This window comes from Corvus cornix, chromosome 7 (genome assembly GCF_000738735.6).
Source record: "Corvus cornix cornix isolate S_Up_H32 chromosome 7, ASM73873v5, whole genome shotgun sequence".
NCBI classification, from domain to species: Eukaryota; Metazoa; Chordata; class Aves; order Passeriformes; family Corvidae; genus Corvus; species Corvus cornix.
In genome coordinates, this window is record NC_046337.1 from 26,099,204 (window position 1) to 26,114,156 (window position 14,953).

The 14,953-nt window shown below is 48.4% G+C and overlaps 1 protein-coding gene across 6 annotated transcripts in view; it reads left to right on the forward strand.

Annotated features, from left to right (window-relative positions):
* Positions 1-14,953, forward strand: part of NRP2 (neuropilin 2) — an 89,693-nt gene that overhangs the window by 52,653 nt on the left and 22,087 nt on the right. For all 6 annotated transcript variants that reach the window (XM_039554702.1, XM_039554704.1, XM_039554700.1 and 3 more), the window contains exons 12-14: positions 1,520-1,672; positions 11,150-11,412; positions 13,503-13,599. In XM_039554702.1, coding sequence (XP_039410636.1) covers positions 1,520-1,672; positions 11,150-11,412; positions 13,503-13,599 — 513 coding nt within the window. The remainder of the gene's footprint in view (positions 1-1,519; positions 1,673-11,149; positions 11,413-13,502; positions 13,600-14,953) is intronic.

Genomic DNA, 14,953 nt, shown 5'->3' on the forward strand with positions numbered 1-14,953 from the left:
TTAATGGGTTTTAAAATAAATAAATTAAAATAAGAACATTAATTGGCTTTTTCACACCTCCCATGGGGATCCCGCTGTACTTTAGCTCTAGAAGTGTAAGTTGCAGAAGTGGCTCAAAGGGCCTGATTCTTATTGCTTTGCCTTAGTGATAAGCCTATGCAACCCTACAACCATTGAGGCACTTGGGAAACTGCTGAGAGGAAATTTAGGCCAGTAACGGCCTCTGCAAGAACATGATTCCTGGGTGCAATCCAGGGCAAGAGAGCAAGCAGAGTATGCTGTGGAGCGTGGAACCAGCCTCCCTGTCAGCTTCCCTTAGATTTAGCAACAATTTTCATTCTCATACTCCATAAAACAATGAGTGTGTTTCTCTGGACAATCAGATTTATGACAGCCAAGCAGAAACAATGCTGCTCTCCAGGGTACGAGATTAGATTGGAATAAAAGGATCCATGATCTGCATTGTTTTATTTTGGAGTGGGAGCATGTAAAAAAAGCCCTCTGCCCCTCAGTGAAGTTCCCCTGATGCCTATCACTTGAGTCACTCACCTCCTTCTGGCTATCGCTCACTTTGTGGGCACTGTGATTTAAAACTTCCTCTTTGCTCAGGAAAATCCTGGCCTATAATTAGGCTCAGACGTGCATGTCCGCTGAGTGCTTGGTACGGATTCAGACCATTTCTGCAGCCTCTATGCCATGTGACTGATTCCCTCAACTGAAGGAGCCAGCAGCTGCCTCACTGCCACATGCAGCTCCTGGCATGTGCCTGCCTGCCCACAGCCCTGTCTCTGCAGGAAAGCTCTCCAGAGCTTTCAAAGCTGTTGTCACAGGGGAATTAACTCTGCTCCTGTTTCAAGATGAAAAGTTAAAGGACTCGCCCAAAGTTAAAGGACTCACCATGTGGTGAGTCCATAGCAGAGCTAAAAATAGAGGCTGGCTCCTTTCACTCAGAATCCAAAGCTTGAGCTCATGGTGGCCCCACGTTTTCCCTGGTAACATTTCCACGAGAAGGTAGGAAGCAGTGAGTGACAGCTCTCCAGGATGACAGACAGCTCCCGTCTGGTGCAAGTGGCTAGGTCTGTCACTCAGGAGCTGGGTTTCTGGAGCACTTGAGATTCTCCTTCTGGAGCCAGGCAGGAACTGCTGAGCATGGGGTACTCAGGAAGGACTCTTCCCTGACATTTAAAAAGGCATTTAATATTGACCACTCTAGGAGAGGAAGAGAAGGTGCTGATTAGCGTCTGGAAGCATTTGGTTCTTGCTTTTGTATTTGCTTAGTTTGGTGGATTAGCCACAGGACGTGGTGTGAACATTTTGATGATGCAGAACTTAAGGCTGATCCTTGGAGCTGAGGAAATGTGAGATAGGTTAAAAGCATCAGTGTGAGTGAGATTCATGCTTTCTTCAGTTTTGATGGCTTGCCAGCTATTTTAGTTTTGGGTTGTTTTTTAATAGCAACCCTTCGTGGGTAAGTCATTTTTTAATCTGACTTCATTTTGCTTCTATTTCTTTTTATAAGATTTCCAACTCCCTGCAAACTTCAACTGCAACTTTGATCTTCCTGAAGACCTTTGTGGTTGGTCACACGACTTGGCAACTGGTTATACGTGGTCTTTTCAGCCTACAGGCACCTGGATTGGCAACTCTGAACCAAGCCCTGACACTGTGCCTGGTAAGATGATTAATACCAAAGCAGGGAAGAGAGAGCTGATGGGGCTTTCTCCATGTGAACAGTATGAATGATTATTACGCAGCTATCATGAGTTGTGAGGGCTGTGCAGAGCTGAACTTCTTTTATGGAAACTTTCAGATGCTTTACTGTACGGTTCATGACTTATTTATAGGACTGTGACTGCTGGCACTAACTGTCCTCTTGAGACAGCCTTGAATCAGACACTGGGCTTTGAACCCCATGGGACTGTGAAGGCTAGCCCAGGCTTTGTTCCACATCCTGATCCAAACGTCCTCTGTAGGATCCAGTGATTTTTCCCCAGAATGCATTTCTTCCTCTCTCATATGTTACTCAGATTGCCTATAGTCTTCAACTGCTCTGGGCTTGCAGAGGCTGGATTTCAGTCTCCTCCAAGTGAAGGATGAGCTAAGCCCTAAGAATGCTGAAAATGCCAGCTTCTAGCTGTTTGACTTTTGCTCTTTTTCTCTTTGTGCTTTGGAAGCAGAAGATTTGCATGACTGTGACATAGCCTAATTTATGGAGGACCTCACTGAGATGTGCTGGCATGGGTTGCAAGGGAGCCTGCCTCTGGCAATGTGGTTGATAGACCAAGTTCTTCAGCTTCACATCTTGGAACTCACGCCAGGACTAGTGTGCTTTCCTTATCCCTCACTGACTTTGTGGCACGGTTGGCATGAAGAACATTTGCCAATTTCCTTATAGCAGTAGACTGTCACCGTAGCACCTCTTCACTCTCAGTCATTGCTCGTGAAAGTCAAGGCTCCTGCAGGCGAGCTGGCTGATCTTACCTGTCCTGGGCTCTGCCCTGATGCCTGGTGATTCCAGGGAGCTGTGCATGATGTGGGCTCCTCCTCGCCCTCCCCTCGGCAAGGTTGCGTCTCAGAATGCAAACATTCAGGCGAACCTGTTAGCCACCTGGCAGAGTCACTGGCCAGATTGGCAGTGCCGCCAGCCAGTTGGAAAGCCATGCAGCCAACACCTGGTAGGCAGTGCTAAAGAGGAAAATATGTATTCCAGAAACATATGGGAAGAGGAGAATCTGCTACATCTCCACACACAAATCACCCCCACACAAATGCACACATCACTTCTCTCTTCATCTCCTGAGGTGCTTAAGCTTTTTTCTAAGAGACACGGTAATGCTGTAAGTGCAGCCCATATGGACATCTGAAAAATTCTTTGGCATGACATAGGGACACAGTGTCTGCTATGGAAAAAAATATTTTCATATTTCAAGTGTTTATCTCTTCAGCATTTGAGTGCTTTAGAAGATTAATATCTGGAGCTCAGTGGAGCCTCAGGCAACAGGAGAGAACACTTACACCAGCCCCAGACTTAATAACCCTCCCCATCTCATTCACTGTAATAATGTTTAATTAATATAAGTCTCCTGCAAGTAGGATAAAAATTACTTATTTTTATAACTCAGACTCAATTTTTCATTTCATTTCCTCTCCCCTGAGTCTCCCTACAATTAGTTGGCCATAGCTTCTTAGAAGATCCTGTTGTAGCCCAGGAGAGACTGGTGCTGCCTCAGACAGCTCAGTACACAGTCCTGGTTTTTACCCTTCTTCTGCTCTTCCTCCTTTTTCTCAGTTATGAACTGCACAGTTTCATTGCTAGGGCTGGGGAATGTCATCCTACTGAGTTCAGTGGTCTGTTTTTGTGCCAGTGTAAAGAGCTCTCCCTTAGGGTGCTGTGCAGAGTCAGGCACTGAAGCACTGATGTGGTGCAGGCAGGCACTCCAGCACTGCCCCACAAGCCATGGTCTGTGTGGGCAGGGGAAGAGGAGGAGGTGGTGGCTCCAGGGGACTGAAGTGACTTACCCATAGCAGTGGGGGAAGCCAGCAGCAAACACCAGCACATGCTGAGGGATCAGCATTGGCACTGCCATGGATCTGCCTCCTGGCTGGCTCAGGCAAGGGTGTGGGCCATCCTGGCATCTGTGGGCATCCACTGACTTGCCCCCACAGCACAGGGATGCAGAGGAGTCAGAATACAAAGGCGTCACTGCCATGCCTCACTTTGGTCCTGATCTTAGAAATTAGGAAGACATGACACAAAAGGAAGCAACTATTTGCTTTTTTCCTCCCCACACAGCTTTTATAGGCAACTGGAGAAACATAAAAAAGAGGCAATGCCAGCTCCTTGGTGGGACAGAATCAAAGCATTGTTTGGTTCACACTCCCCCATTCTTCCCCTGCCCTTCCCTGGTGCTCCCTCCAGCACTTTGTTTCTACTTAGAAAATTCACGCTCAGACTCCAGGGAGCAAGGAATGAAAAGCTGTTGTTCAGGGTGGTCTTTGCTCATGAATTCCCCACCCTGGGGTGAGCAGTTGGGTGAAGGAGAGCAGCTGTGCTTGGTTAGAGGCAGGGCAAAAGCTAAGGGGAACTCAAGGCTGCTGGAGCCCAACTGAGTCTGATTTAAAGGTGCTGGCCCAGGCTAGAGGCCATGGTTGCTCCACGGTAGCAAGGAAGCGTGCTGTGCCTTTAAGGGCTATGTGGAATGTGTTTCTACTTCTTTTGAAAATGGCAAAACAAAAATTAATATTGAAAAGGAAAAAATAATAATGAAAGGAGGAGCCCTGGCTCAGTCTGCATAAGAGAGAGGGAAAAAGAAATGACCATGGTGAAATATCCTCTGTGAGGCACTTGATTAGAAAAGTCTGCTGAGAGACAGGCCTGAATTCCTCAGATATCTCCCAATTTCATTTTATGCGCTGCATGCAATTCCTCCTTGTCTTTGGCACTGAGAACTTCTCAAGACTGACAAGACACCCACTGCTCTCATTCCACTATTTTTATTTCCAAGATACTCTTTCAGGCAGCTCTGCATTTCTTTTTTTAGCCCTGTGTTCCTTGGGCTCTTCACACCATGGATTAACTCCACGTCCTCTCCTGCAGGCTCCCATTACATGTCTGGGGACCTCATTGGTGAAAGTGGGCCCAAACTGCCCAGCTCAGCAGAAGCCCAGCGTGGTTCCAACAGCTACCTGCCCTTTGGAAGCCTGGAAAATACCACTGGCTCCCTTTTCCATGCCCCACAAAAGATTGCCAGGATTTTTCCCTCTATGGACTTTCAGATGCTTCCCATCTGTAGAAAGATTCCCCTTAGCTGCACCTAGCAAGCTTCAAGGAGCAACAAGTTCAGGTTTCAATGAGATTTCATCTTCCCTCCTGCTGCATGCAATGGCAGCATGCCATTGTTGTCACGATAAAGGTCTTAAGACCTGAAAATAAATCTAGGTTGATAACTTGGGCACCTCAACTTTTCACCATCTGAGTTTCGCTAGGTTCTTGATCCTGAAGGTTCTAAAGATCCTGGGTTGTATCCTTAGCTGGTCAGTGTGATTGTATTGCTCTCAGTGATTCTACACTAATAAGCCAGTACTGTAGAGCTGGAATCTCCGTGTTTTGCCCATTTCCCCCCCTTCCCTTTTCTTGCAGTGCCTAAGTAAATACCCTGTGGTTCTAGAAGAGCACTGTGGGATCTGCAGCTTTACCATGTATCGCTTCTCCTTCGGATGAACGCAGTGTCAGGGTCAGAGCCCTGGCAGCATCGTGAACCCTGTGTTGTTCGGATGTTGGCAACTGTACATGCACACAGAAAAGGAAGCACTTTTAACCTTGCAGCTCTCCTGACCACACAGCTCTTGGGCTGGGCTGCAAAAACCCACTGAGAGCTTCTCTTGTGGGCCACAGCCTTGCTGGCTTTGAGGGTCAGGAATGCTGCTCATTTGGGTTGCGGGCACTGCAGGCAAAGGTTTATTTGTTTCAAAGTGTTTTCAGCAGAGGAGTGTTTATAGTGCTCTGAAGTTTCATAAGAGCTTATTTTTTAAGAGAAACAAATGTTAAGCTGTTTTTAAGTTGATGGTGACCCCTTACCATTCCTGTGTTTTTCCCATGGGATCTTTAAAGGGAAAGTTTTATATTTTTCCTGCAATCCATGAGAACTGCTGCCTGAAGGCCTTGATTCTACTGTGTCCAAACCAGCAGAAAGGTTTTCATGGTGTTAACAGAGCAGGGTTGGACTGAAGTGAGTCTGCACTTACTCTCATGAGAGTCTCAGGGCTTGTACCTTGGGGACACACTTTGACCTCAAGGGTCAATCCTGTGTCCTTTGAAGTAGGAAGGAGTTTTACATGTGGGGTGGTATGAAAGTCAAGCATTTCTGTGCAATGAGTGAGCAGCTGCACACTGTGGGAAGGAGACCACATATCCATCTCTGTCTCTCTTTGCTCCCCTCATGTGTGGTGCAGATTGCCTCTCAGCAAAGCTGTACGTGTCTCTCCTGACTCTCATTTGCACAGTGAGGACAGCAAATGCTAAAAAGTCCTTCGTGCCTTGGCTGCCCACAGCATGGCAGAGCTGGGACACCCCAGCACCCTGATCACAAGAGGTTTCCTGAGTGTCAGCTGGGCTGTGTGAGTTCCCTGGCTGCAGGATAGGGCCAAGCTCTGGCTGTCCATGTGCCCAGATTGTCTTTCACGAGAGAAAGAGGTATGGCCATGGTCTGTTCCAGCAAAACCCCCACTTACTTGGGCTGGGCTGGAGACAGAGGAGAAGAAACCATTTCTCTGGGGCTCACTGCTTGCCTCAGTCACTTTTTGGACCCAAACACCAGTGACATTCCTGCTTAAAAATGCAGGTTGGAATGTTCTCTGCAAAGCAAGACACTGTCTCTCAAACCTTAGCGTGTGCACCACTCCATGGCTTTGCAGCAGTGAGCCACAGAGCAGGACAGGGGAAAGGGAGTGCGTGCAGGTGCGAGCAGCAGCGTGCAGCCTGTGCAGGCACAGACGCTGGGCTGGTGGGGCTGTGCACACCTTTCACACAGGGGCAGGCAGGGTGCCTGCCATGCTGCCAAAGGACAAGTTTTGGTGGCCGACAGCTCACTTAGCATAAATGTCAGGCTCTAATTGGTATTTTATTTGTCAGGGACACTGTGCCCTCCCTGCACTCCCTGGGGGAGGTAGTAGGACTCACAGTTGCTTGGTGCTGTTGAGGGCATGAGGCTTAACTGAGAGGATGTAATGGCAGGTCCATTAGAAAGGCTCTGGAGAGCAGGCTGAGAGCTTGGTTCTGGGTAAGTGTGGGATTTTATGCCTTTTGGCAGGCTGATTTAGAGACTGTAATGGCAAGGACTTGGCAGGCTAATTAACACACATAATCAAAATTGAGAGGATTTTCCAGTAGATGCAGTGATCTAGTTAATATAAATATTAGTTTTATGGAGGATTGACTTCCCATCCTAAATGAAAGTCTGTCATTGAGGAGAGGCCTGTCATGAAATTACAATGACAGCCTTTTGAGGTGAATTTGCATGATTTGTCAAAAAATTAAAAATATTATAACTATCCAATTTCAATCTGCATATTCATGCAGATGCCATTCCCTTGCTACCAGACCACCCTGCAGTCACGAGGGCATCTGAGCTGATCTGCTCCCCAGGAATAGCTAGAGCTGATGCAGCTTCCACCTCACATGCCCCAGAGGAACAGCAGGATCATGCCTCACTGGGATGTCCCCTTGGCCATGACACAGTGTGGCTGGGGTGGCATTTGGGCTGTGCAGGCAGCAGAACAGTGCCCAGAGTAGTGTGGTCACCTATGGGACTTGACAGACCAGAGGTGGCTGCCACTGGGCTGCAGTGCTGCCAACTAAAGCACACCATGAATCAAGCTCGGCAATGAAGGAGAGTGCAGCGACCTTTGGAGGGATGGAAGTGAAGGCAATTCACGTGGTTCCTCCATAGGAGCAGCAGCTGTAACTCAACAATATCCAACGAGGGGGAAATGCAGAGGGAATCTGAAATCTCAATAATTGCTTGTGTATATGCTGCCCAACATGTTTTCCTGGAACATCTCCAGATGGGCTGCTGAGATCCATGAGGGAAGGTGCTTTTCTTGAGAGACGGGGTGAGATGTGCAGGACCCAAGCATAGGCAGGCTGACCTTGCAGAGGGGGTGGCTGCTGTGGCTTGTGCTCGCAGCCCGACCCAAACTGTGAGGCTTCATCCCCCACTGCCCCTAATGTCCTCTCAGATGGCTTCCTAGCAGGAGGGGACAGGTGTGCCAAGAGGAAACTGCGTTGCCCAGATGGTTGGTTTGCAGAGCCCAGCTGGTGATTTATCCAGGACTCACTGCCATGCACACACGAGGGGCTCTGCCACCGTCTGGCTGGGGTGGTTCCATGTTCACATTACTGGCTCCCTTACATCCAGATGATCCCATAAATCTTCCATGAGATTTATGCCATACCATCAGTTGCAAAACAGAGGTAAAATGCCTGAGTGGGTTTGTCCTGCCTTTTTTGAGCCAGTGCTTTGAACTACCAGTGCCAGTTCTGTGGGGGATGTAGCTGTCGTGTTAGCTGGAATAGAGACTGCAAAGTAAAGTTCTGGGAAAGAGATTAAAATGCATTTCTGATCCTGGAAGAATTGATCAGCTCATCGTTGCAAAGCTCCCTTCAAGTGTTGTAACAGGGGAAATCAGCCTTTCAGATGCTTTCTGTGCCAAAGGCTTCCATTTACTGTATCAGAGTGACTACTGGAACCACCGGGCTTCCACATGCTGTTCCAACAATTAGCTCCACAGTGCCCTTATTCAGTCAGTCTCAGCAAATTTGTAGGGCTTTTCCAAAGGTCCAACTAGCCATTAGAGTGATCCAGCCATTTCACCTTCAAATGACATAGAAATTCATGCCTGCCTGCGCTTGGCTTTCCACTCCAGAAACTGGTACAGGTACTGGGAGCAAGAGCACATGGTGCCCAAACCCATTGCTACTTACAGGGGAGCAACTGGATTCACCTCCCAAACACTGAGCCTCCTTGCAGCCCTTAGGACTGACAGCAGGTCCTGGAGAACGCTGTCAGCTCCAGCAAGAATTGGGCAGGGAGCACAGGAGATGGAGGGTTCCCAAGGCTCTGAAAGATCCTGTGCTGCTGAGGGGAGCATTAGTTTTGGCTGCAGTTTAGGAGTTTCTTTGATTTCACAATCTGATAGGAATGGGAAGAAACAGAAGGTCAGTGTCAACCCTGGCAGGAGGGATGTGACTCAGAAGCACACAGGCTGTTCTGCTGAAGTGGCAAGGCAGCCATGGTGGATACCACTGGCTCCCAGGGTATGGATAATGGGAGGTGTCCAGCTGCAATTAGAATAGTCCCCTCTGATCAGCTGTGGGCTTTGGCTGGGTCCAAGGATGGCTCAAAACTCTGCGCTCAATCAGGCTGCTTAGATACTGGCACCAAGGCTGGTCCTGAACTTTGAGGATCTGGATTTGATCATTCTTGAGTCTGGCTAGTGCTTTTATTAAAGATTTGCCTGTGAGACTATTTCAGCTGTGAGATAAGTGTATGACTCCAGTCTGATTTGCTCCCTTGTTTGCTGTTGCTGTTCTTTTCTTGTTGCTGCTTTTTTATTTGAAGAGGCTTGTAGTGAATTACAAAAAGAGGATTTTAATTCAGGAGACCTTGATGACTTATTATGCCTTATCACTCCTTAGGCATGGAGTACAGTTTGTTCTTTTTTTAATCCCTCCACTTGTTTATCTCCCACATCTCCTCCTCCACTACTACCACTCCGAGGTAAATCACAAGAACACTCCTCCATTAGAAAACGGCATGGTACTTTTTCAAGTGATTCACTCAAGCAGGAGTGGGCAAACACACTTTCATCTTCTTTTTCTGCTACTGTTTGTTAGCATAAAGTGCCAAGTGGCCCAGGGACATTTCAGAGGTGTTGGAAAATATTGCTAAAAATGTTGCTCTTTCTTTATGTGGCCAGTCGGGAACAGATTTGTCCTTCACACAGCAAAATCAGTGAAAGTTCATAGGAATGAATATGCTTTTGAAGTACTTTGATCATACATGCTAGGAGTAGGATGATGGCAAATATTCCTGTTATCTTGTCCTAAATTTATTTTAGAAAGCTGTGTAGCTCACAGTGGTTGGTTTCTGCTCTCTGGCACTGACAATCTTGCAGCAGGGCCAGCGCCATTGATAGATCTCCCTAGGGCTGTGATGTCACCTGACTGCTGAGCAGCAGTGAGGTCAGCTGCTGTTTTCCAGTGGGACCTGTTGTTCATGGATTCCAAGTTCAGGTCTCTCTGGTTTAAGTTTTGGAGGTGTTTTGAGCGCACTTTGCAGACATTCTGAGTACAGACGCTGTTCTTGCCATTGCTATGGGCACTGAGGCCTCAGCAGGAGCAGGGCAGGCAGGGACAAGCTGCTGCTCAGAGCTTGGCCCACCAGGTGCCACAGGCTAAGATGCGAGGGAAAGAAGTGACAAACCCTTCAGTTCTGGGGCAGAGATAACCCTCCCGTGCCTGGGCTGGCACGTGCTGGCATGAAGCACCAGTGGCACTTGCCCACTGTCCAGCAAGAGCAAGTACGTGCATCCTTCTGTTGAGCAAAATGCAAAATCCAGCAATATCTGTAGTAGGCCTGTCTGGGTCACCTTGCACTGCAGCTCTGCAGCTGGAGCAACCCAAGGGACTCTGTCCTGACATTGGTCACCATGGGGGGCAGGTAAGGATCACTTCAGCTACATGCCTGTCTTTCAGTCTGTGCTAAGGGACTTCAGAAATCTAAGCTACAAATGAGAAACTCCTTGAGGAAGCTTTTCATCAGAGAGGGCTGGAAACCACTGATTCCATATAAAGTCAGGTGTGCCTGGGGATTTGTATCCATGGGCTTTTGCTACTATTGGTATTCAGATCAAATATCTCCTGTTCCAGCCTCAGCCTTGAACTTCTCCTGGGATATCAAGTGTATCAAATCTCTCCTCCTGAGGACTGACAAAAAGTGTGGCACAATTTAAATGTAATATTAGAGCAAGTGAATACTCTGTTGTATGTATTTCAGCTACGTTCAAGTTTGCAACCATCCAGTTGTCACCTATGCATGATTCACTCATTGGGTCCATGTCCTTCCTCTGTGCTGTGCTTTAGAGACTGTTTTGCTGCATTACAGAAAAACAGAGCCAGAGTTTCATTTTGTTATGTGTGGCCTCAAAACGAGTTTTCAGCACTGGCATTTAGAAAAATCCACCTCAGGCTTGTTCACTGAGGAAGCTCCCAGTAGAATAAACACACATACCCCCTGCCAATGCAATTATCGTGGTATCACTTCCTCTGACAATAACTTGCTCCAGCTTTTTAACTTTTTCTAATTATGTCAGTCTTTTTCTTAACCACTTTCTGCTGTTGGTCTCCTACCAAGGGAGAGGGTGGTAGCTGGTGAGGGAAGTGTGCGACTTGATGCCCTGCCTGGCCGCACAGGGGGCAGCAGTGGCACAGCTGGATGAGCACACAAAGGGTGCCAGTGTGAGACCCCACTTTTGCAGGCATGGACCTGCACTGCCATGCAGCACTGCCAAAGCCACTTGCCAGGAGGTGAGACACTTGTTGCCAGCAACTGCAGAAAAATAATAGAATGGTGTTTTCCTCTCTGAACAGATGTCAAGAATTACCTGCAACTGCAAAGCAGTGGAAGGCGGGAAGGCCAGCGAGCCCGGCTCATCAGCCCCACCATCTACCTGCCCCAGAGTGCTGTCTGCATGGTTTTCCAATACCAGGCATGGGGCAGCAATGGGGTGATGCTGCGGGTCTGGCGGGAAGCCAGCCAGGAGCACAAGGCACTGTGGGTCATCACGGAGGACCAAGGGGAGGAGTGGAGGGAAGGCCGCATCATTTTGCCAAGCTACGACACAGAGTACCGGGTAAGATGCTTGCAGAAGGTGTGCTGGACCAGGCAGACTTCTCCAGCATCTTGATTTCAGTGTTTCAGAGCCTGGGCCCATTCATCATTAGGGAATGTGGCTGTTTTCATTGTGTTTCTCAAGTTACCATAGTAACTAAGCTACACTGTTTGTTATTCTGAGAGTGCCTGTCTTTTGCACAGACTTGGGCCTTTGTTCAGCCTGTTGCCTTTCATATTCCTCAGATCTCCCATTTTGCAAATATTCTCCCATTCTCCCTTTTTCTTTTTTTCTCCTTTTTTTTTTTCATTTTGTTTTGTGCATTTTTTCCCCTACAACTGAAGGTCGTCAGATAGTCTGACCAGATGTGCAGCTCCAGGGAGCAAACCCAGCAGCCAGGAGAAGTGGGAAGCTGGGAAAGGAGCACAGCCAGCTCTTAAGGGTAGGCAGCAAACAGCCATCCTCCAGCCTCAGCTGCAAGTGTTAACATAGGAGAAGGAAGAGGGAATGCGGGCTCGTTCGTGAATCCTCTTCTCTGATACCTTAGCCTAGGTCAGAGGGCTGGGTGTAATGCTGTGGGATCAAGGCCCTGTCCCACCATCAGGAGATCAGTGGAAGAGAAGGGATGAGCTGAAGGGAGGAAGAGAACTGTGCTGCCTTGCCACAGCCACCTGAGCCCCTCTGGCACAGCTGTACCAGGACCCCGTGGAGAGGCTGCTGCTTCCAGGAGTGTGTTTGGCATGGTGAGCCCTTCTGGGTAGCGTGCCGTTTGCCAGGGAGACAGGGCTACTGTTGTCACTTGTTAATGAGCGTCAGCACAGCATCCAGCACCCTCCAGGGCGGAAGGAAACATGCACTTGCAGGCTTGAGGCAGCACTTTCATGGTGCTGGTGGGGACCCTTGCTCCAGCCAGCTCCCAGCCCTGACCATGACCCTGCTGTCAGGCCACTGACCCCTCCGAACTGCTGCCTCCCACACAGGTTGAGGGCCTGAGCTTGGGACCCACAGCCCAGATATTCCATTGCCTGTGCAGTCAGATGCCCAGCCCTTCAGAGAGGTTTCTCTGCAGGGAGGCATGGATCCCAGGCACCCTAGAAGAAAGGAGGTACCTAATATGGGGAGAGGGGAGTTGTGAAGTACATAGCCCTAGGAAATTATTTGGACCCTTAGAATCCTAGTATAACCAGGGTTGGGAAAGATCACCAGGATCATCAAGTCCCATCATTAACCCAGCATCAGCATGTGCAGCACTAAACCTTATTCACAAGCACCACGTCCACATGCCTTTTGAACACTTCCAGGGATGGTGATTCCACCATTTCCTTGGCAGCTTATTCCAATGCCTTGAAAGTAGGCAGGGGGATATAAAGCAAAAGCCTTGCACTGGAGCTGCCTGACTAGTTTGCTCGTACTGGTTTGGCTTTTTAATAAAATACCAGAAAACAATATGCCTACAGATAAGAATGATGGGCACTGGCTGACTACTTTGTGTGCTAAACGTGAATATACCAGCATTAGCTGAATAATGGCGTCATTATGTAAATATTGCAAGTGTCTCCACTCACCAGTTCTTAGGGCTAACGACTCTACTTAGTTTTGTAAAAATATTTTGCTTGTGATTAAGTAGGAATAAGCTGACCCTTCTCCTGACATTTCAATACTTCTTATGTAATGTTGATGGGAACAGCACTTTACAGTTAATGTAGCTGTGCATTTTGTGTCCTTCCCTTCCTTTTTCTCATTATAGCTCAATTAATACCATGGGCCAAAGCTGCTGCTGCAGTAACTCAGTTATGCCACTTGCACCATTTGTGCAGGGACTAGGGGGCGTTCACTGAGTCTTTATTCCTTATGAGAGGCATTTAATTGAACAAATTGCAAGCCAAGTGATGCCAAGGCAGGCAAAAATCTCTCTGTTTAACCTGTCCCTGCACAGCAGCTTTCCCTGGGAAAGGGGTGGCAGAGGCAGGGCAAGGAAGCAGGACTAAGTCTCAGGTGAGCCACAGGTCTGCAGGGAAAGCCAGGAGCAATTTCCCACCCTCTCCCTCGGGAGCAGCAGCCACTCTCTGCTTCCCAGCTTAGCACTGGCATTTCTGTCCCATTTCCCACAGATCGTGTTTGAGGGATTTATCCGCAATGGCCACTCAGGAGAGCTGGCCCTGGATGACATCCGGGTAGGCACCGACATCCCGCTGGAGAACTGCATGGGTACGTGCTGCATCCCGCCGTGGGGGAGGGAGGGAGGGGCAGCTCAGGCTGGAGAGCCTTGGCTTGCAAGCTGTCAGTGGGGCACCTCTCCCCTGGCTGAGTTACCAGGAGTTTCTGGATCTCAGCTGGGACTTTCCTTGCCCATGAAAGAAATGAGGGCGACTCAGCTTCTGGGGCCCGGGGGCTCTGCCTGCGCTGGCATGAAGGGAAGGAAGCACATGTCTCTGCCACACAAAGCTGAAAGAGCAGCTGAGCGTTACTGAGGACTATTCTATGTGATAAGGACATACACCAAATTTAAAAGGAAAGTGCTGGACAAAAGAAACCAGCTGTCAGTCAGTATTACACACTTAGAGGGGCCGACGAGTTCAAAAGGAGTCCTCTCTAAAAAAAAAAAAAAAACAGCAAAGAGGTTTTACAGCAATGTTAACAGAGTAACAAAAGAAATTTTTGCCCTAGAATTCACCATTTCCCAAACCAGGCCAAAATCCAGGTACAGACAGAGAGGATTTGGGGGAAAAAAAAGGAGCAAAAAAAGTGTGTTTCAGCAGTTTGCTGGTGGAGCCATTGCCCTGCACTTTTCCTCTAGCTGGCGTATCCACGCAGTCACACTGATGGCTCTGATTGCCATCTAGCTCAGGTGTGGATTTAGAGGTATCCCAGTTGAGCACAGGACCAGCAGTATTCAATTAGTGGGATCTGTGCTGAGAGCTGCCCAGAGCAGCGAGGTCCTGCTCTTCTGCATGACCTGGGAGAGGCATGTTTCACTAGGAAGTGTCTGACCCTCCTAAAGCCAATGGAAAAAGCAGAGAAGAGCCTCTCCCTTTTGGGTTTTGAAAGGCCCCATTCAGTGAATCTGCTCTTCTCTCGCCCATCAAGGGAGGATCCCAGTGCTTCCTAGCCCAAGCAGGACAAACACTCTTCCAAGGGGTGTTTCTCAGGGGAGGAAGCACCGGGTAAACTGTGCTTGGGAAGAGTTGGTTACATTGCTTTCCCCCGCTATGCGGGCACGTGAGGGTGAAGATGGTGCAGGAACAAGCACTGATAATAAAACAGAGAACTAGGACTGCCCCAGAGATGCTCTTAAGCCCCATCAGTCTCCGTTTCTTTGATGCTTTGAACTCTGCCGGTCTCCTGTCTGCCAAAGGAGCTAATACTTCAGATGTCAAATTCACGGTATTTAAGGCTTAACAGTGGTGTTTTAATCTCTTGCCTTCTATGGCATTAAAGAGAACCAAGAATGATGATTAACACTAATAGTATTTCCTATCTAACTCCTTTGCAGCTCAGCAATTCACCTAGCTCCAGTGTTACTGTATCTTGGGCCTCATGAACGTAAAGCTTAATATTTTGA